The sequence below is a fragment of the Perca fluviatilis genome, chromosome 17 (assembly GCF_010015445.1).
Source record: "Perca fluviatilis chromosome 17, GENO_Pfluv_1.0, whole genome shotgun sequence".
In the NCBI taxonomy this organism is placed as follows: Eukaryota; Metazoa; Chordata; class Actinopteri; order Perciformes; family Percidae; genus Perca; species Perca fluviatilis.
This window is the reverse complement of record NC_053128.1, coordinates 27,742,340-27,765,649: the sequence shown is the minus strand read 5'-3', so window position 1 is coordinate 27,765,649 and position 23,310 is coordinate 27,742,340. Positions and strand designations below refer to the sequence as shown.

Here is a 23,310-nt window from a genome sequence, read left to right as displayed (position 1 = left end):
ATCTGCCTTGAGTGACGGCACTAATTAGTTCAAAACAGCAGGGCGAACAAAGCCTTTTCACACCCTCTACAGCACCTAAATGGATTCATACGCTGAAACAGAGGCAACACTGATGCAAATGAAGAAAATAATTGTTATTTATCGCCTCAAAGTGATTAAAAAACAAACAATATAGAAGTCGCAAGAGTGACAAAGAAGAGGACAAAAACAGTGAGAAATATCACGTATATCATTATATGAAAAAACAACCAGTGCTTCAAAAACGGTAAATAACTTGACTGACTGAATGACTTAAATGATTAACAAGGTGTGTTAAACTCATTAAGCTAATTGAATATGACTGAAAATATGATGTGAAGAAACCGTGGAAACATGCAGGCACGATGGTACCGCCCACAGTGTTGACTGGTGTCAGTGTACATTGTGTTACTAAGCTGGATGCATTGGCAGTGTGTTCTGACTCGGGTGAGAATAATGTGCGAGGCATCCTCTGACGACCTGTCATGTGGCGTGTTTGAGGATGAAGAATCGGTTTGACATACAACAAGAGCAGTGGAGATGAGTTTCAATGTGTTCACTTCACCGGGCGAGAAATAAAACACTCACTATCATTGTGTTGTAGCAGCAAGACATGGAAAAAAATTAATACAGTAGTAACTTACTGCAAAGTATAGAAAGTTGACTTCAAACAGGGTCAGAGTCTTCTTCAATCCTGTTTACTTATTCTTGATTCGATATTTACGGATCATATTAATTAAAATCAGTAAACATTGCTTATCTTAGAGACAATATTTTTAGGTAAAATTGTATGGCCGCTTGTGTATATGTATGCAGATTTACAGTAACCAGGTTAGTACAGTGCATGTAAAACACGTTCTCTGATTACCCACAGAGCACCACAAACAGCAGCCTCCAAAATGCATTAGTTTTAGCTCGGTGTAACTAATAAACTGGCATCCGAGTGTATTTGTGACCGGTTTTCGAAGACGCAAGTCTTCAGTAGCAGTGAATAGGCTTGTGGCTGTAGTTTGAGTATCATATTGGCACCAGTATAAAACATGTTCAAACAATAGCCTGCCCAGGTCACATTAGACACAGAATAAACTATCCGATCACAACACCATCTCTCAGTCCCCTTGACAGAGCAGCAGCATCTCTTGTTCCCAGACCGCCCAAGCGCCTGTAAAGGAGGTCAAACAAACATTTGTTGCCGAATTGCAACGCCGCTGTGCCCTCACAAGCGCCCGTCGCGCCAAACGCAAGCCTGCAAATTTATTGGGCCACTTTTGGATGTGTCAGAGCAGTCGGTGTCGATAAAGCTGGCCATAATGTTTGCCACCCCATCACAACAGAGATTTACCTCCGTGACAGACGCATCCGGCTTCAAGGTCCTGTCTGTCGCCTCGCCACCGAGCAGGCGGGAGCGACAGGAGAAGGGACGGAGACAAGACAGGGCTTCAAACTGCTTATTATCACCCATTTGACACAGTGGACAGTTAAAGTCCGACACTAGTGCCCACAGAAGCCCCTTCACCCTTCCATCCATTGTTGCCCTGTTACGCAGCGCAAGCCCATAACACCTCAAGTGTAAATAAGAGCTGAAGAGGGATGTAACCTTGACTTCTCTGTCAGTCTCCCTTTCTTTCTTTGGCTCCCATTCTCCGCCACGAACAGGAAGGAGGGAGGTGACAATGAGGGAGGAAGTTGATTGAGAGGCTCTATTATGCATCAACTTAAAGGAAGCTCCCGTGATGGATGACACAGACACCAGTCACCTTCAGAGCCCGGACGCCACGCTCCCAGCATCCTCTCTGGCAAATGACCTGAAAATCCCGCTGACATATTCAAAAAGGGCTAACCGGAGCCAGGTAGCCTTGTGCCGTGTGCATAAGAGGGCCAATTTAAAAGAAAGTGGTGCGGGGAGTACAGAGATGTATGGGCATATATTGAAAATCCATTCCTGTTTTTCAGACACCGTCTGCCTCCAACACCAGGGACAGGATTTCATTATGCTCTACAAGAGTTGTGAGGATTAAGGTACGGGACATGTGTTTGACTTTAGGGCCTAATTGTTCCCCTCAGTCAGGAGATGACAATTAATTGAGGGGCGTCTCAAAGACCTTGACTGCAAATTGGATTAAATAAATGTTACTACAGCCATCTAAAACTACTTTAATGTAACAAGAAGTCTCTACAGCACATATAGACAGAGGTTACTTCATTTATGCCAATTTGTCAGTAAATTAGGTATTTTAAAATGATTAATTTTGAAATTTTCCATTAAAGAGCATTAGCAATAATAGAGGATTGTTATTCAGAAACAGTATTGTCCTTCATTTAGCTTTGCAAGTATTGTTAACAAACTGCCAACAATTTCTTTGTCCAAGTGTGATATTTAAGAGAAGTAAGGCTGCAACTAACGATTGTTTTCACTGTGGATTAATCAGCTGATTGTTATCGTTTGGTCCATGAAATGTTAGAAAATAGTAAACAAAATAAACTTCACTTGTAGATGATGAAAGTATGTTATACGTACAATAATACTGGCTACAGAACATGGAAGAAACCAGAGTTTACTTGAGTATTTCCATTTTCTGTTACTTTACGTATACTTCTACATTTCAAAATGAAAATATACCAATATACTTATTGAGTCATGAATTCTACAAGGTGTCTTTTCTTTTCTTGAATCTCGAGTAGTGATCTCTAATTCTTTTTTTATTTTAAGAATGTCACACATTAAGTACAATTTGAATGCAGGACCTTGTAAGTACTTAACGGAGTATTTCTATAAAATGGTTTAGAATTGTTACTTTTGATTGAGTAAAGGATCTGAATACTCACTCCATGACTGGAAGAAACAAGCTGCATAGTACCACAGCAATGTGTTCATGTAGGCATGGATATGGCATCTTATTAATGCTTAGAGATATCAAAATAAAGGGTTAGGACCCTAATTCACTTGCTTACAGTAATAAATTAGCCAGGTGATTTGATGAGACAAGACCATGTCTCAGTTGTTGCAGCAGACAATGAAAACACACGTATGATAATCAAGATTTTTAGGGAGCGCTGTCATGACTTCCGTCACCTCGGAAAAGGACAAACACAATTGACAAAATGAGGAAGACAGAAAAGATTAAATGCCAAAATACAAATATACACACAAAGACAAAAAACGAGAATGAGAAAAGAAATGCTTCCACAGCTGCATTAAAAAACAAACATTTCCCAAAGTATCCACTTGCTGCGTAGGCCGCTGCACTGACTGGCTATTTCTGTGTGGGCATTTATTCCTATTTAAGAGGCAATCTCCGCAGTTTGAGTGGCAGCAGGAGGTTTGGAGGGCAGGGCCTGCTATATTCGTGGCGCTTGGGGTCCTTCTGCTGATTCATAATTAGACGTGAACCCCGAGCGCCCACTACGGTGAGGTCAGAGGGGTGAGGAGGGAGGCGGGGAGGAGAAGGGGGCGAGCTGGCGCCCGCCTGATGGACACCAAATGAACAAATTATGATGGCCCCCTCTGGGCGTGATGGGGTCAAACGCCATGTGCCCTGCCGCTGACAGTTCAATTTCCCCCCAACGCAGCCCCATTCGCTGACTGCTAATTATGAATGAAAAGTTATCAGCCTCAGCCACCCCGCCGCACACATGGACAGCGGTCGGAAGAGGTTTGGGGTGGGGTGGGGAGGGTGGCGGGGATTTAAGAGGCATTTGTGAGAGATCCTAATGTCAAAATGTTATTAGAGAGAGCGGTAGCATGCAGAAACTGGGGAGAGGAGGAGGAGACAGAAGAGGAGGTGGGTCAGAGACAGTGACTAGGGTTAATCTAAATGCCTTTGATAACCATGCAGTAATTCTCTAAAAGGGCCCGAGCGCTCAGCTGAGACAGACTCGCTGCCTCTGTGGGCAGATTGCTGAGAAATAGAAATGACACTGGGGCCAGTGTGTGTGTGTGTGTGTGTGTGTGTGTGTGTGTGTGTGTGTGTGTGTGTGTGTGTGTGTGTGTGTGTGTGTGTGTGTGTGTGTGTGTGTGTGTGTGTGTGTGAGATATGTAAGCGTGTGCTTGCATGGGGAGGGGCAAGTGTGAATAAAGCAGAGGTTATTTACCCTTGTCTATGAATCCCGATGCCCATCATGTATTTATGCATAGAATTGACTCCAAATCAGATGTTGATGTGCAAAAAGTTCCCTGTTCTAATCTGCATTTCTATTCTCTATTACTCCATGGCCTTCACCTGCGGAGGAGAGAGTGACTAACAAGACTGGCGCTGCATAAACGCTGTCCTGAGAGCAGCTGTCAGTCATCCTGACTGACAGGCGGGCACACTAAGAATATAAAGTAACTCCCCACAAAGCTAAGTACAAGACCAGAGGTAGGACAGTGTAGAGGCCGTTCAAACAGCTATTAAAAAACACATTTGTCTACATGCAGGCAAACAAACTGTGTACCATAAAAAGTTAGCACAGATTCAGAGATATCAGTCATTTTAAAGCACCTTTAACATGAAGTCTTTAAGTTTTCTACCACCTTCCAGTATTTACCTCCATTTAGACTGTAAATTAAACTTAAATAAGCCACACAGTCTTTCTTTCTTCATACTTTGCCTGAAATTCTCTACTTTAGAGGTGCTTGTAGGTGGATTTTAACTAAATCGGACAGTCACCTTTCTTCCAGTCTTCATGTTAAGCTAATTGGCTGTAGCTTCAAATGTAGCCTACATATACAGTAAGAGCACTCTCAGACAAATTTATACTTTGCACCATATAAATCAAATTAACTTCACTATCTAAAAAGTAAATAACTTAAACTGTACAACTCTCTTTTGAATTAAGACTCCTTTCAGAATATTCTCAGTAAGAAATATCAAGAGTCTGTTAACAATGCAAAAACAAAGTGGTACAAACTAATCTCTCATTGCAACGTTTCCTCTTTCTGAATATTGTACAAGTACAACTAATACGTGATTAATGGGCAAATTAATGTTCAACAGTTTATCAATTCATCGTTTAATTTTATTGTAAATTTTATTGTAAATACCTTTGGTTTTTTTTTTTTTTCATAAAAAGAATTATCCACAGCTTAATCATAAATCATTAAGTAAAATAATTGTTACTTGCCCGTTTATAGCTATAAGTACATCTACAGTGTAAGTGTATCTATTAGTAATCTTTTTATAGCAAAGCAGCAATTCCAAAAGAAAAGCACCAGTCAAACACCTGTGTGAATGCTGGCCATTAAAAATCACCATCAGTGTTCGGATTTAAAATCTTCAAACGGCAGAGCTACCCCAGACCTGCTGGCTATGAGACACGAAATAGACACAGCAACAGCAGAAAGAATGGTCTGGACATTTTCCTCCCGGGGGGCGAAGACAAGATACAAAATATACAGACGAGTAGAGTCGCTCACATACTGAGGAGAGAAAGGAGCCGTCACACTTGGAAAGGTCAACCATCAGATATACACAACACCGAGACACAAGGGACACAACATCTGACAGAGAGAGATGGAAGGTGACAGAGAGGAGGAGAGAGATAAGAGAGAGAGGGGGGGAAGAGAAATAGAGTGGGTGGACTCCTAGATGAGACACAGAAATAGAGTTCAAGGGTGTGGAAGAGCAAAAGACAGCCAGGGTGAGAAAGACAGACTATAAGACATACAGGAAACAGGAAAGGCAGTTGCACCATCCTGACTGGCTATAAATATAAGAAGGCAGAAAAGGTCAATAGTTGGCGTCTGGAGCAGAAATGTTCCACAAGGGAGAGAGGCTCATTTCAACATCTCATATGCTGCTCCACTGTTCTGTCAGTGTCCGACGGAAAAGGAACAATCGGCTCTCAATGCACGTTGATGGAGGAAATGTCATCCCGTGTGTTTCGATTGCAGACACACACGCACACACACACACACACACACAAGTACAGTATACTAACCTGCATGGTGGAGGAGATGTTGGAGAGAGAAAGGCCCTCGAGGTCGGACAGCATACTCGAAGAGACGACCAAAGACTTTGGTGCATTTGTGGGTGCAGGAGAAACTAAAACAACCCGAAGAAAACAGAAACGTTATGGAGTGGTGGCATGCATTACTGTCTATCACAGTGTCTTTTTTTATGCCGTCATCGGGGGGTGCCAAAGACAGGGATTTTCAATCCCTACACATAGTGGCTTTTAATATATGCTCACTGTTTTTCAGGGGCCAACTACCATAGAACACGTGCCCGCAGTTAGGTACAAAGACAGATTGTAGTTTCAACACAGGCCTGTATGCTTTCAATATGTACCTCTGCAAAAGAGGTTATGTTTTCGGCTTTGTTTGTTTGTCCGTCTGTCAGCAGGATTATGAAAAAAGTATTGGCCCAATTTTCATGAAACCTAATGGAATGGGTTAGCACGAGCCAAGGAAGAACACAAGGGATCACGGAAGGCTTGTATCATGTGGATGCGCAACAGTTTTGTTGACATTACTTCGAATTCCTTATGGTGGCAACAGAAACTACGCACTATAGCTTTAACATTGCGAGATAGGGCATTTTTGCTGCATTCATGTGGTGTCTGAATAATCTGAAAACTTAGTTCCTGATTGGGAAAATTCACACATTAACATTGTGGGATAGGGCATGCCTTGGCAAAGGTCTGCATTCTCAGAGTGCCCTGCTAGTTCTTTTCAGCAACATTCAATTCATTAAAGAATAAAAGTGATTTATAAAACCCTTTTGGGATTTTTAGAGTTATTTTTTTCATTAAAACATAAGTTCTAACATAGCTACAGGAGATTTAATTGATGGCCTGGTTGAATGAAAGTACTGTTATAAGCATGTCATTTTTGTTGGGCCACAACCTATTTGTTTGTGAGAAGCAAATCTATTCTGTACAAACAGGCTAAAGCCGTGGAATTAATACAATGTCTGCATTTACAGGGTACTTCTTTCACTTAAATGATGTGTATTAAATTATGTATCTGTCTTATTTATCTGGAAAGTTTGTTAGGCTTCATTCCCGCACCATGCACTGAATGTCTGGAATAGCGGGGCACAAAATGAGGCACAGTAGCTACGGTTTTGTCTCTCTTCACGTGGGGGCATTGATTATTATTAAATGATACATGGTCATGCTTTTTAGGATTTACACAAGCCTTGTATTTCTTTAATTTTCTACAGTAGAATTAGGAAAAGAATTCTGTAAAAGTTTTGAAGCAGAATATAAAAGGGAAAATGTTACGTTTCGACATTTTTGTTGGAGTGTCGGATTTGGCCCACAGGTCGTTATTTGCCGACCACTGCCTTATATTATAAAGTTAATGTGGAGAATGTATTGTAACTTGCTTTTTTTTTTACACATTCAGCAGACACAGAGCAACACTGGCATTCATTTGGATCTGTGTTTCTGGCCACCTGAAAAATGTAAATCCAATATTCACTCTCATATTAGTTCTCTTCTGGGGGCTCCTTCGGCTTCATAGAAAAATAGCTGGGTCATTAGATGGTAGATGCTCGACTTTCTTCTCTGGGAATTTGCTAAATTTCTCTGTCTGCCATTTGGTGTTGGGCAGGTAGAATACATTTAATTTATCAGAGTTTTTTGGAGCCTGCTGGCAGGGTCTATGTGAGCAGAATTTTTGGGCAGTAAAAGCACAACAGCAAGCTAAACAGACTAAGAGAACTGAGGGGAACTGCAAAGTTGGGCGATAATTCTCAATGGGTCTATCTGCTGAAGTTTTTACTTTGATAAATGTCAGAAATTGACTGATTTACACTGATTGACTGATTGACACTCACAGTCATCTAGATCCAGTAAGGATACTTCCACCTTGGACTTCACTTCCACCTGAAAAACAAAACAAACGCAGCAACATGACGATGAGCACCACAGTAGAAGAGGACCAGGCAGAAAACAAAAAAACAAAAAGTACTGAAATTATGTTTCTATTCAGTGGATGAAATGTTTCAATTCTGCTGGCAGTGTCTCTCATGACACATTCATCCCCAAAACAGATACTCTGCATTTATATGTAACATGACCACTCATGCACAGTGTCGCGTCACAACCGATACACGCCACCTCGTACGACTGCGGTCGGCTTGTCAGGTGTTGACTTGTGGGAATTACTACACACGGCTTTAGCTCGCCCCACAACCGGCCCAATAAAAACGCATTTAAACATACAAGCGCTTTTATCGCCCTTTCTCCACCCCCTCCTAACCAACCAAGGCTCCATTCACGTCACATAAAGAACCATAAAATTCCACTCTGCATACTCCAGGGCTGAAGCAGACAGGAAGGGGGAAAAAATAAAACAGGAGGGAGTGAGGAATGAGAGTGAAAACAAACAAAGGCAAAAGTTAGAATCATACTTATCAGTTTCTTGATATTATAGATGCAGAAAAGGAAAGGGAGATTGAGAAATAATGTGGTGAGCATAACAGGTAAGAAAAAGAATGGCGAGGGCTGAAAAAGGGGACGAATGAATGACTTGAAAAGAAGAAAAAAATAAAGCTGATAACAGAGGAGCAGAATTATATCCCACAAAATAAATTGGGATTTTGACGCTCTCGCCACACGTATTCCTGGGGAACAACAACTCCCCGGGAGAAGCTGGTGTTTATACAGTTGGAACAGAAGAGAGCTACAACAGGAGTTTCTCCATGAATCGTGTTTACAATAATATCCTATTCTACATGGGTTTAAACATGATATATTGTCGAAATATTAGTTTTGAACGTGAGCTGAAACTAGGCATTACAGTATGATAAATGCATGAGATAAAATTGCATGCAAAGTGTTGCCACGGCTACAAAGATCTACACAAACAGTCAGTCGTTTGTTTTGAATGTTTTTATATAGAAGATCACCCCAACATATCTAACAGTGTAGTTTGCACTTTTCAAAAGGCAATAATGGATACCAGTAGCTCATTCAACACACATATGGCACGGGAGTCCTGTATAATTGTATGCAAGTTTTGAGCTTATTGTATATTTTGCATACATACATGTATTTTTAAGCATACTTGTTTATTCTATTTAGATCATGTTAGATATCCAGATGACCCAGAATCATATAATAAAATCATGAGAAACTATCATGCAATCATGAAGAGCAATCTGTGCTGCATATATCAGCAATTCTAAAGTTTAATTTACAGAAATATATGAACTTGTTATGTTATTCAAACATTTATGATTATAAAGTGTTTTCTACTGTCTTGGAGCGGTCTAATCAAGTCAGCCATTAAAACAGGAGCGTATAGCTACACCAAACCCACACAATCCTTTAAATCTGTTATTTATGTAATAGGAAATGTAAAAAAAAAAAAAAAAACAAGGCGTCAAAATGCGCTACGGAGCGATCGATGCACCCTTGCAGCCACGTAGTGTCCGGTAATGGCTTTTTTTCCCGGGGATCTGATTGGCCAACATGGATTTAGGGTTAGGCTTATATTGCTGCCTGTTGCTTTGCAATGCTCTTGACAGTGCTTTAATTGTGTTTTCACGTTTTCATTTAGACAAAGATTGTTTTTTAAACAGTTCTTGTGTACAGGATTTTTTTGAGAACGAAGGATGGAAAAACACTGTTTTCAAAAACACCTATGTAGGTGTGGACTAGGCCTAAGTATGCGTAGGTTTTCATGAACAAAATAGCAATGAAAAAGTTCAAAAGTCCCATGACCATAGATGATCAATAGACAGGAAACAACCTCAGACATCATCCTAATGAAAGCAAGATAGCTCAAAACGTCTAGTGAATGAAGAATGGTGTAAAGATGTTGGGTGGTAAAGATTGTGTGGTAAAGAGTTGTACGACAGGTTTTATTTTTGAGACTCACTCTGATCTGCCCCTTGCTGTGTGTTCGAAATTGTTCTGCTACTCAGCTAAACCACGTTCATCCTAAATCCAAATAAACTCCAGTTTCCTGGACCCAACTAAATCATACAGTCACCTTGGGTTTGGACTTTTCCTCGCTCTTCTTCTTCTTCTTCTGTTGTGTTAGGGGGGGGTCGGAGTCTGAATCGTCCTCGGAGTCTGTCTCTGAGTCGGATGAGCTTTCGGCTGACGAGCTGCTAGCTTGGGCTACAGGTCCATTTCCGTTTTCATCCGAGTCACTGAAACACACAAAAACAGCAAACACGGCCTCAGACGTGGTATCAATACAAGTAATAGAATACATATATGAAAATAATGGTACTGCACATTTACTTTGCTTTTACCACATTTACATTAAAACACATACAGCTTCCATGTATATAATTTGAACAAATAGTCTCAAAATCATCAGGCAAAGCAAATGTATATCTTAAATAATATCCCTTCTCTTTTCAATGTCTTTTATTATTTCTCATTTGAACCGAAAGCTGAAGCTTCGTTGTTGCCCAGTCAGAACAACAACGATCAATCTGTTTTTGTTTGTGAAGTTAATTCAATGTTGCATTCACTCGAAAAGATTTTTTCCATCTTTCTCCTTTCTCTTTCACTTGCTCTGTCCCTCTTCAATTTGTCCCGATAATGAGTGTTTACTCCGCCTGCCTGGGATTTTCAGCCGTTAAATTAATGAGGGGAATTGTGACGGTAACTGGCTTTTTAACTTGGGCGATGATGAAAAGCCAGTATTAATTTGGCCTACAGATTTCATTTGCTGCGAACAGGAAAAAGTGATATAAATCACTGTGGGCCTGATTAGGCCCTGCCTGAAATGACTGGGCCATAATGAGGGCATTATGCTGTGTTTGTTGTGGAAGCACTGGGGTGAGCTGCTCTAATTACTGTGTGTATGTGTGTGTGCGAGTGTTTGAGCACTGGGGTGAGTTGCTCTAATTATACTCTCTAATGGAGAGAACAGGGTCAGCCGACGGCCTGTCACACAGCAAAATCAGGTACATTCTGTGGGAGTTTGTGTGTCTGTGAGCAAATGAAGTAGAGTGCATAAGGAACTAAATTTGCCAGTGTGTAAGAGAGTGTACGTGAGCATATTCAGTAGTAATGACTCAAATCTCATTTATTGGCAACACCAGGCTGTTAAATGACCAATCAAAAGTCATTATCCATTAGCCATGTAAATGTGGGTTACGCTACTGGAGGAAAATTCTCCTTGATTAGCTTGTTAATGGAACTCACACTAACAATATTCTAGCAGCTCTTTCAGCCTGTGTGTGTGTGTGAGTGTGTGTGAGTGAGAGATAGAAAGAGTACAACTGTACAGTACAATTGGTGTGTAATACTCAAAGACTATATGGTTATCTCCTTTAAGAAAGTTGGTAGGATTTCCTTCCTATCTGAAAACATTGATTTGGGTTAAATTTGGTAAATAGTGAATCTGTTGACTGAACTTTGGTTGTTTGGTGTTTTTCCATCTCTTAAAAAGGACCCAACAATTGTATCTGGTCCTGTTCAAAATGGCATTAGATGTAGGGACTAAATGAAGAATTCGTATTTAAACCTTTCTTTAAAAGGTGCTCTAAGTGATGTTTGTTGAGGTCACTTCTTGTTGACATTCAAAGTATTTTCAACCAAAACGAGGCTAGCTCGCCCCTCCCTCCTCCTCATCCTGTCCCCTCTCCCTCCCTTCCGTGCTTCTGCGCACTAACTCCCAACCCCCAACCCCAAATCCTTCTTGTCGGTTATTGGCTGGAAAGCTGGAAGACTGTTTGTTATGTTTGGTGGTGCAGGTTGGCACGGTTTGTTTTTGTTGCCGTTTGTGGAGCCTGGGCTGTCTACAGAGACCGCAGGGTTTTTACAGTGTGTTCAGGGGACAGGCAGCTAGCGGATAGTGAGGAGATGTTTGCTGTATGTGACAAAAAATGTTGTAGCCTAAAAAACACGTGACATCGCTTAGAGCACCTTTAATTAAGGTTAGGGTTAAACGGACAAACACATTTACAATTTTAAAATCTTACTGGTATTTTTTAAATCTATCCAAGGATTGGCGCCGCCTTACCTGACCAAGCTCCTTCATGCTCATACTCAAGCAAGAGTGTTCAGAGATCAGCCAACCTGCTCCTCCTGGATGTGCCAAAAACCAGGCTCATAACCAGAGGTGATCGAGCCTTTGCTGTTGCCGCCCCTAACTTGTGGAACAGTTTACCATTTCATGTTAAAACCGCCCCTACCCTCGAACACTTCAAAATGCTGTTAAAAACATCTTTTATCTTTGGCCTTTCCTTCCAGTTAAGGAAAGATATTACTACCTTTTATTCGTTGCTATATAAATAAATTGACATTGACATTGAGGTTGTGTAGACTGCATCTAGTTTGAAATGTATCCTGCTATATGTTGCCTAAGATTTCCATGTAATTTTTGTCATATTCAAGGGTTTCATCTTTTTCAATGTATCACAAAAACTCGATCCTTGCTGTCAGTCCAAAGATAAGAATATAGTGTAAGTATAAGAATCAAAATTCTCTACAATTAATTTTTTTCCTGGCAAACACACTGGATGAAGTGCAAGCTGAACACAAGGAAATATCATTCCAGATGGTGGGTAGTCTGTCATATAGATTATAAAAAGGGCTGAAGTTTGTGAACAGATGGGGGTTTGAGTTTACTGATGAAGCAAAGCACTGATCACATTTGTTGTTGACTACGACTCTGGTGCTTCTCACGAGTACACACCTGTCTCATTAGCTAAGCGAGAGAGAGTTAAAAAGAGAGGAAAAAGGTAACATCTGGACAAAAAAGAAAAATGATGCCTTCAGAGTCTCACAGACGGGAGGGGTTTAACTGTACCTGAAAGCAGCAGTTGGTTTGCTTTTCTTCTGCGGTGCCTTCGTCATCTTTTTCTTCTTTTTTTGTTCCGATTCAGATTCACTGGAGCTCTTTTCAGATCCACTGGAACTTTTTCCAGAATCACTGGAGGTCTTGTCTGACTCTTCACTGCTTTCCTCCTCACTCTCACTGCCTGACTCTGTACAGACATACAGATGATATATAGTATGTCAGTGTGTATGTGTGTGTGTATATATATTACATTACATAAAACATAAGCCTGGTGAATCTAAGTTATAGTTTGTGTATATTTTCATGAAATCAAACCCCCGTTTCTGATCACTTTGATGGTCAGCATTTCAGTAAAAGCCATTCAAGGTATTCACATTCTGTAATCACCTCTGTATATAGTAGTTTTCATTGTTAGTGGCGGAGTACACCATTCGCTCCCAGGTTTCAAATTGCAAGCACACACACAGCATTTACATGAAATGAGGCATGCATGTCATTCAGCATTACTGGTTTTTATGTCATTGATATCACCGTTTACTGTTCACTCTCCTAACATTGTATCAGAGCTGTATTAAGTTACTGCTAATACTAATTGAGCTAACTGTTGCTGCTCCACATTAATAGCATTCCACTGGCAAAACGTGGGGTGGCTTTTATTGTGAAGCAGTCACAGGAAATGTAATGTTTTTGTCACCAAAGTTAGCACACAAAAACGAATGTTCATCAAAAATGTGTCTACAAAACCACACATGGTGATTTTCAGGGAGTAATTAAACGAGAAGCAGCTAACCAACCAACTTCTATGTGCTTTGCTGTTGTGTGCAAAACTACCAGCGCCATGTGCAGCATGAAATCAGATCGACCATTATTAAATTACTTCTTTATTTAAATGTTTGTTTGGCTGCAGTGTACACAGATACACCAGTTGCTGCTCTGATGTGTTTCTGACCAAGTAGCTGCTCAATGAGGGTTTTATGCTTTGAATTCTGGGACGTGTAACATTAAACTGCACTTTGCGTTATCACCGGTGACCACAGGTGTCGCCAAATTAACCAGAAAATATTAAGGATTATATTACTTTAAAGGGGTGATAGAATGCAAAACCGATTTTACCCTGTCATAGTTGAATAACGACAGTTCGGTGGGTAAATAGGACATACATAGAAGCTCAAAGTCCCACTGACACCCCTTTACTATGAAAATCTCATATTTTGAAACTGCCGCTGAAAACGGGCGAATCCCAACAAAGCTGAGTTGCTTGCGCAAGCGTCTCAAAATCCGGAACCTTAAGAGAACAGTCACGCCCCAACATTTACATAGGCTACACAACTGACCTGAGATCAGGTAGTCTTCTGAATCTAGCTAGGTCACGCAGATCTCTGCTATTCCATTACAAAATTCACTTCTGAAACTTTTTGCGCGAGCGGAAATCAACCATATAAAGCTCGAATATGGGCCGCTTTACGAAAAAGGATGGCTAATTGCAAATTTTCTCCGACTGTGTGTCGGAGTTTAGTGCCGGTGTTGGTGCTGCCTGGGTTGCTACATCGCCACCCTGACCGCAGTGTCAGCGAGCTTGTTACGCCCGCAATCTTTTACCGCAGGTTCCAGTTAATCTTATAATGGGTATGTGTGTTGAGTTATTTAAACAAACAATCGGGGAAATAAAGCCTCTTGTCCGCGAGTCTCACTGATAGAGCCGCGGTGAGATGGAGTCCATCAATGAGAGCTAGCTAGCCTCCTCCTAACTCTGACATTCACAAAAATACATTCAATTGATATCCGAAATCGGACAAGTGTTAGCTAAGCTTTGTAAGACCTTGAGGAACCTGTAATATTCATGCCGTGACGAAATTCAAACTGTAAATATACTTTAGTTATGCGAAGTGAGCAAGCTGCGGTATTTCCCCATTGTAATGAATGGGACATATAGCAAGCAGCTGCTGGTCCTACAAAGACGCCCGCGTTCATAAAAATCCTTAAAATCAAATCGGACACAACGGTTAGCTTTATAAGACATTGGGGAATGATGTTGTAGTTAGGCGGCGGACGAAATTCAAACTGTAAATATAATTTAGTTATGGCGCACAGTATAGCTAGCTAGCTGCAGTATTTCCCCATTGTAATGAATGGGACATATAGCAAGCAGCTGTTCGTCCCTACAAAGACGCGCGTTCATAAAAATGCCTTAAAATCAAAGTGGCGTGACGAAATTCAAACCGGTAAATATATTATAGTTATGCCGGCAGCTGGCCGCGGCGCCCGTAGTGCAGTATCCACAAAGGGTGACTTTGCGCTGGGTATGGAGCCCAGCAGGCTGCCGCTTTTCGTCAGACTGTGTGGAGCTCCTAAAGTCCGACACGTCTTACCAAATTTTCAATTAGCCATCAAATTTTGTAAAAACGGCCCATATTTCAGCTTTATATAGTTGATTTCTCGCTTAAAAAAGTCTCAGAAGTGAATTTGGTAATGAAACATTGCAGTGTCTGGAATATGAGATTCTGTCGCTTCTCTAATGTATGTGTATTGGGGATTCGCTCAACCAATCAGCGCGCGTCTCTAATATGTGCGTATGGCAAGTCGCTCAACCAATCAGCGCGCAGCTCATCTAAATATTCATGACCATACCATATTTGGAAGAAAAGCTCTTGTTACAAATAGGGCCAAAACACAGGGATGCATAAGGGCCAATAAAATATCAACCAGGCCATTTTCAGCCCAACCAATGTTACATACCCCATTAGGAGACCATAAGGAACAGTGTGAAATACCCTATATAATCATTCTATCACCCCTTTAATACATCTGGGAATCTCTGTATATGTGTGTATGTGTGTGTGTGTGTGTGTGTGTGTGTGTGTGTGTGTGTGTGTGTGTGTGTGTGTGTGTGTGTGTGTGTGTGTGTGTGTGTGTGCGCCTGTCTTTGAAATATCTCATGAACTGTTCAATCCAATCTACTTCACACTTGGTTTCCTGGGTACCCAATGAACTTGGGGTTTGGAATTTGTAGCAGTTTGGACAGCATTGGATATTGAATATTAATAAACTGTGAATAAAGCTAAACAACCAAACAATAAAGGTTGAGAAAAAATTCTGAATCTGCAACATTCTCTGTCAGGTAAATGTAGTAGTACAATGTAAGTCAGTAGTAAGCCATAGGGCCTACAATGTGGTTGCATATTAGGTGCTTTGGGGTCCTTCTGTAAGTCATTTCCGGGTGAAAGCGTCAAGCAGCAATACCACAGGCCAAGCAATCGGCCCGCTCCAAACGGGCACATTTTGAACGGGCACTGTACTAGTTACTTTAACGCACTATCCCACGAGGACAACAGCACCACATTTTGTCACAATCTAACTGTTAGACTAAAAGATACACCTTCAAACAAAGACAGAAACAAACCTTCACTACTACTGCTGCTGCTGCTGCTGCTGTCTTCGCTGCCGCTGCTCTCAGATCTTTCCTCTTCTTTCTCCTCTTCGTCGTCCGAGTAGAACTTGTCAGACTTGGGTTTCTTGGTCTTCCCAACTAACGGCGCCCACTCTTGCACCTAAAGAGATATAGTGGAGGCAAGTGAGGTTAATTCAATTTAAAAGATATCATAATTTAGGGATGAGCATAATACCAGATTTTTTATTATTCTAAGACCTTATTCAGAGGCATTCCCCAAATGTTTTAGCTTTGCAGGTACAAAACAAATCATTCCGCAACTGCATTGTCAAATACTGTATGCTTACAGAGCAAACTATTCACACAAAGTAAAGAGTAAAGCACGTAGGCAGTAGCAGTTTGTCAAGAGTTGGATATAGTGGATATGCACACTGTTTACCTCTCAATCTCTTTAAGAAGATGTAATGGAATTAGTAAATTAACCAAATACAATCAAGCAGTTTTAGCTGGCACTTATTTAGTCCAGGACAACAGAGATTTCCCAAGTTACCAGATATCTTTTCAGTTAAATTGACATTATATTTAAAACTAGGAATAAAGTTTGTTGAAAAGGCTGCTTTTGTTCTGTTTTATTGTTGTTTATTGTTTTCTTAGCATCCCCATTACCAGCCACAAAGTAACAAAGACAAAGCCGGAGCTTAGAGAAGAAAAAAAGAGAAAAATTGAATCAATAATATCCCTCACTGAAAAGAAGCACTTTAATTTTTGTAATTTCTGTTCTTAAACTTATTCAAGGCACAAAAAGTTCTTGTTTTGGGGCAGAATGGAACAGAGGAATCAATGTTAATTTCTCCAAAACAAACCAATACATCCCACAAAACAGGGCTGGTAAATGATAATGTTGGAAGCCAGTAAATGTCTTTTTCAAACATCAAATAAGAGTGCAAATAGTGTTTATCAACAAAGTTATGATTCATCAGGCTTCTCATTGGTCAAAGTGTTGAGGTCGGCTCCAGAGATAGGGACTCGAGTCGCACTAACAGCTGACTTCAGACTTGACTCGGCTCGACCCAAAAGACTTCAGACTTGACTCGGACTTCGAGACTCGTCAACAACCTGTTTTCATGCAATTATTGCTTTTTAAATCTAAATGTATTCATGTATTTCAATTTTCTTTTAATGGAGCATATACGTTGGGGAAACGTATGACGAGCTGCATGTCCCCTGTCCTTTGCCATAATGTGCAACGTAATGCATGCGCTATATGCCTTATGTGCGCGAACTCACATATATAAAAGAATGCATTGCCGATGGCGACACCAAGTCCTGCCGGAGTTGTGCCTTTTGTCATTAGTTTTGCTTTCAATAACTTTGTAATCATCAACATCGGCAGTAAGCCAACAGCTACATGCAAGGTGTGTGGCACCAAGATAAATGATGCTAGATCAACAACGTCAAACTTCATCTGACATCTCAAAACGCACCCAGATAGGTCAGTCACTCACACGCTAATGTGAAAGAGACGTTACATTTAGCATATATCATCACAGGTAACAAGCCAACCATTGCAAAGGGTTGTGCCAAGGCTGGGAACAAGCAAATTGTATCTTTATAGTTGTATCCATATGATGTGACAGACTTAGGTTAATATTTCACCAGGTCCGAGGGCTAGAGGGACGTGTTAAGTAGACCCCATAAAGTTATCCTACAACTGATTTTGATACTGTACTGTATGGATGGTAGCTACAGGACATGCTTTGAATTCATAATATTGAACAATACAGTGTTAGGGACAGATCAGATGGCCGGAGACTTGAGACTTGACTTGGACTTGTGGCAAAAGACTTGAGACTTGACTTGGACTCAAGCTCAAAGACTTGAGACTCGACTTGGACTTCCAAAGAATGACTTGTGAACATCTCTGGTCGGCTCCAACTCTCAGTTCCTTTAAATCAACTTTGGGGTCATTCATTCACATTTGTCACTCCACTCGTTATATTTTTTTCTCTTTATTCTGCTTTATTTGTTTAACCTTATTTTTATCTTCTATTCTATTTCATTTTTAAATCTGTTTTATATGTGTCTTTAATATTGTTTGTGTTTATCTAATAACTTGTAAAGGATAATGGCCGCTGTTATTCTATATTTTTTCTTTTTGTCAACAAATCCCATGAAAAGACCGAAACAAAGTGTTAGTCTGTCTCTCAACACTTTGTGACATCCCTGTCTGTGGCTCTCTGCTCCAAGCCCACTGGTGCTTACTGAAGAAGTAAATCTTTAACACAAATATATAGTTTCATTTTTTTAAAGGCTCAGTAAATTCCTAAAACAGCACTTTTAGGAATAAGGTATTTCAGGCTTTGGATAATGATAATAAAAGACGGATAATAAAAAGCCAATATAAATACTGCTCATCATTGTTATGTCCAACTCTAATTCAACCTGGCACATTTGGTTAGTAGTGCTGAACAAGTGCTTGTGAGTGGTAATAGTCATTGTCTCGCTTTGCCAGACCCTCCTCCAAAGCGCGCTGAAGGAGAGTCTGGCTACTCTACACAGCACTCAAGGAGAGAGGAAAATGTGCTCTGGTTTAATGGCATTTCTTTAAACCAATCAGAATCATCATGGGCGGTGCAAAATAGTCGTGCGAGAGAAAACTCAGATTGGACAGATAGTCTAGCTAGCGGTCTCAATTTACTCTGCAGTGATCGGAGGAGCAGACAGCAATAATCTGCCACCTCCTCCACTCAGCATTAGGTTACTTAAACGATAACTTGATTATTATGTAAAATAGTTGCAAATAATTTTTTGGACAATCAACTAATTGTTGCAGCTCTATAAACCATAACAGTGAATGATTATGTGTTTCATACCTCTACAGACGGCAACCGCTGCATTACAAAGTAAATGTTTTGTAATACCACGCACAATTTTCACGTCAAAACAATGTGGAACCATAGTGTCACCTCATTAATGTTTGTTAGACATAAGAAAAGAAACAGACTGAAAGTGAAGAGACGATAACAGCTGGGAGTTAGAATTAGACACGCATGAAGTAAAACTATGATAAGGAGTGTGTCAGGAAGGTGGATTCCTTACTGGCTCAATGACCTCCACGTTCCTCACAGACTGGTCAGGAGCAACAGCTGGCCAGTCGGAGAGCTCCAGGTATCCAGCAGCTTTAGTATTGAGGCTGTGGGAGAGAGTGCCCAGTTGGTAACGGTCGCGATCTGAAAGTAGAGAAAAAGGACAGAAAATGAAACCAAAAAAAGTACTGGGTTGAAAATGTGAGAGTGGTGAAAAGCAAGGGGGAGGTACTTTTAAAGAAATGGAAAATAAAATGAAACATAAGACCAAAAACAAGGGAGGTTTTAAGAGTGGTGGAAAAATTAGCAGATAAAGGATGATTCAAGTCATCTCCTTAATGAGAGAGCCAGTGTCTAAATGCCGCTGTATAACATTTAATATAAGATCTAGGACTCATTATGCTTTTAATATCAGCTCTCTGTTTTTGTGAGCACACACTCTTCTCTCTCCCCACTGGTCAACACAGGAAGATAATCAGTGTCTGTGCCTTGGGAGGTGTGCTCTAAAAACAGTGCTAACTAAAAAGAGAAGAAAAAAAAGAAAAAAGACTTGAGTTGTGAATATTAAGAATGACAGGGGTGGTTAACGCTTTCCATAAACACCCAGTAAGTGCAAACTGCCTCTGAATTTTAATGTTGTAGGAGGCAGTTTCTGTCCTTTTTGTCAAGGAGGGAGGGAGAGAGAGAGAGAGAGAGAGAGAGAGAGAGAGAGAGAGAAGAGACAGCAAAATGAGGGTGATTTTTTTCCCTCCGAGTGTCTGAAAAAGGTTAGCATTAGCTCAATAATTTACCCATCTCATTAGTCCAAGGTAAAGGGGTCTGACCTGACTGCCCTTCAGAGAGACAGACACACCAGAATAATAAAACCACTGCCTGAATTAACTTTGCATACTACTGGAAATAGAGCCACTAGATGTGAAATAGAGGTCCAGTTAATATGGATTCAGGGATTGGCTTTTGGATGAATTACCCAACAGGAGAAGAATGGTATTTCATCTTAAATATATAACGTATTTAGAGTATTTAATGTGTTTCAAAATAAGGATAAGAGGTTGAAATTACAAAAGCATGAAGTACCTTTGAAGGCGGACTCGAGCACTGGGGCTGGTTTGGGGGCCAGTAGGATGCGTCGAGCGTACTTGTTGAGGGCGCCGCTCTTCTCGTTGGGCACTATCAGCTGTCTTATGAAGCGTGTTCGGTCTCTGATATCGTAGCTCTGGTCGTATTTGCCGAGGTTCAGGATGTACTGGGTCAGCAGCTTAGTCTGGGGTCAGAGAGGGTGGGTGTGTGTGTGTGTGGGGGGGTAACGCAGCAGACATGGATAAAAGGTAGGCATTTGTGAGTAAAGATTGGTGGTTTATGGTTCAGCCGAGCAGAGGAAAAAGCCATTAAAAAGGAATAGACAGACATTTTAGGAAAGACACTTATTCGTTTTCTTTTGTCATTACAACTCTAATGTCTGCACGCCAAGTATACACCAAGTCAATGCCCCCGCTCACTGTGTTCAAAGTAGCCACAGCACGCAATTCCCCGTAAAACCACAACTAGACATTTCTACACAACAAATGTTTTTTTTTATTAAACAAACAAGATATAACATGTTTGTTGTAGAGCTTTTGAGGTGTTGGTTGGTTTATTTTTTTTTTACTTTGGATGGAGCTAGCCTGTCTCCATCGGTTACCAGACTTCCAGTCAATTGTGTCCTGGCTTCACCTCTGTAGTTAGGGAACATACATGAGTGGTATCAATCTTTTCATTTACAGTGTTCAGCATAAGTGAATACACCGATGCTAAAGTTGACTAGAAAGAGGAATAAAAAAAAATCATCTTTTGGAAATTGATCTTAATGCCTTAATTAAAAAACAAAAAGAGGAAAAATCCAACACCAATTTTCTTTGTGAATGAATAATGAATCCTAAATAAATGTTAATAAATAAATGTTCTTCCTTAAAATACAGGGGGCATAAGTAAGTACACCCCTATGTTAAATTCCCATAGAGGCAGGCAGATCTTAAAATAAATGCAGATAAAGGCCAGTTATTTCATGGATCCAGGATACTATGCATCCTGATAAAGTTCCCTTGGCCTTTGGAATTAAAATAGCCCCCCCACATCATCACATACCCTTCACCATACCTAGAGATTGGCATGGTTTAATTTCAGTTAGCATAATAGCTGGTTTGATTTGCACTGAGAGATGATCTTATGGAAAGTACCCCATGCCAATCTTTCCAAAAGATAATTTTTTATTCCTCTTTTTAGTCAACTTTAGCATGGGTGTATTCACTTGTGCTGAGCACTGTAGATATTGGCAAAAAAAAAGAAATTACCATATTTCCCAAAATGTTGAACTATTCCTTCCTACTCCCATAAAAAAAAAAAAACGATACAACTGGAATGTACAAACATTTGAGCGAGGATTGCCATTAACCCATTTTGTCTTCTCATTTCCATATTTTAGTTCTTATTTCACCCTGGATAACTTAAAAAAAAATAAAAAAAATAAAAAAGAATTCATCTGGTACATAACAGTGAGAAAGAGCACAGCACTGACATATTATTCAGGCAGGCATAAAAACAAAAATGCTGTGAAAGCTGCATTGTAACCCAAATCCTTTTCTGAATTGTCTTTGTCTCTCCTTCTCTATCCTCCCCAACACATTACGAGGAGCAAGAGGTGTAATGATGTGCTCATTTGAGGAGGCAGCGTCTGGGCTCATAAACCCAGCTCAGAGGCCAAGATCACCCCATCTCACTGAATGGGCCTGGAGACACCAAGCTGCGTTAGGAGATGCTCCATTACGTTAAAGCTGTCTCATTCACAGCTCTAGATTTAAACTGAGCATTTAGCTCCGACTTGCAGAAGTGTTCAATTACTGGGCGATAACGCTGTGTCTTGTGTAATAAAAAATGTAAAATGATGATTCATGGGCCCACATTTAGAGAACAGGCTTTTTTTAATACCTGCTAATTTCAGAAACCAGGCGCATTACTGCAGGACCATGTTTGCTCCATGTTCAGGTCAACACAATAAAAGTCTCCTGGCACTTGGTAGTTAATGGTGTACCTGCTTGGAGTTGGTCAGGTAGAGTTTGGCTGCTAGGTTGACTGTCTGCAACTTGACAATGTCCTCCTCTGCTGTGAAAGTCTTTGCCATCTTACGGAGTACATCAGGGGCAATTTTTGGCACCCTCTCACAGTACTCTCCCATCAGCCACAGGATGCTAGCTCGGGCCATGGAGACCTGCAAGTTTGGGTGACAAATCAAAGAGAAAGAGCAGCAGTTACTCAAGAGTACAGTATAAGCATACATGTCACAATGACACCTATTCATTTGTTCCTGTCTAAACTATCATGTTGATCAAATACAAATGGATCGACAGTACGAGTAATACAGCGATGAAACGTACAGTGATGTTGTCGAAGAGCTTGGCCATGTGTTTGATGATCTCACTGTGCTGGGTGGGCTGAGTCTGAAGCAACTTCTTGATCACCACCACGCTCTCGGCCACTACAGTCTCTGCAACGACAATACAGCAAGTTCTCACAAAAAGAGGCAGTCGCAGCACCGTAACGTAACCGAGGAAGGTAAACACTCAGATATCTGTAATCAATAAAAGGTATTTTACCGTCTCTGTTGGAAAGCAGCAGCACCAGACCGTTGAGACAAGTGTCTGTCACCTCGGTGATGTTGGTGGCACATCTGCCGATGGCCTGAATGGTGGCTGCTGCAAACGCCTTGTCCTGGCTCTTCACATAGGTCTAAAAAAAAAAACAAAGGACAAGGACAGTAAAGAGAAAGGAACTGTTTAAAAGTCACAGAGGAAGTGTTAATACCCCAAATCTCAAAGTAACCCTTAACTGTTGATGTCAAATACTGGTAATCAATAATACACAAAACACAAACCTGAAATTCCCTCAGAATAGTGGAGATGTTGGCTTCATTGGCCAGGTTGGTCAGGATCTCCAACTACAAGAATCATAAGGGAGAAGTGGGTTGAAGTATGATAGAGTTTGATAGATTTTGAGTTTGTGAAATAAATCATTTTAAAGCCTTTGGTTATGCCGTAGCCCTTTGTGCAAGTGAAAAAGAAACGCGGAGAAATTTAATTTTGCAGTTG

General features: G+C 40.7%; 1 protein-coding gene across 2 annotated transcripts in view; it reads right to left on the bottom strand.

The window, feature by feature from the left end:
• Nucleotides 1–23,310, bottom strand: part of ap3b1a (adaptor related protein complex 3 subunit beta 1a) — a 63,810-nt gene that overhangs the window by 18,357 nt on the left and 22,143 nt on the right. For both annotated transcript variants that reach the window (XM_039779591.1, XM_039779590.1), the window contains exons 12-22: nucleotides 23,097–23,159; nucleotides 22,819–22,951; nucleotides 22,600–22,709; nucleotides 22,257–22,433; nucleotides 20,267–20,453; nucleotides 19,203–19,333; nucleotides 16,116–16,263; nucleotides 12,725–12,902; nucleotides 9,944–10,106; nucleotides 7,782–7,830; nucleotides 5,938–6,041 (exon numbers count right to left, since the gene is read on the bottom strand). In XM_039779591.1, coding sequence (XP_039635525.1) covers nucleotides 5,938–6,041; nucleotides 7,782–7,830; nucleotides 9,944–10,106; nucleotides 12,725–12,902; nucleotides 16,116–16,263; nucleotides 19,203–19,333; nucleotides 20,267–20,453; nucleotides 22,257–22,433; nucleotides 22,600–22,709; nucleotides 22,819–22,951; nucleotides 23,097–23,159 — 1,443 coding nt within the window. The remainder of the gene's footprint in view (nucleotides 1–5,937; nucleotides 6,042–7,781; nucleotides 7,831–9,943; nucleotides 10,107–12,724; nucleotides 12,903–16,115; nucleotides 16,264–19,202; nucleotides 19,334–20,266; nucleotides 20,454–22,256; nucleotides 22,434–22,599; nucleotides 22,710–22,818; nucleotides 22,952–23,096; nucleotides 23,160–23,310) is intronic.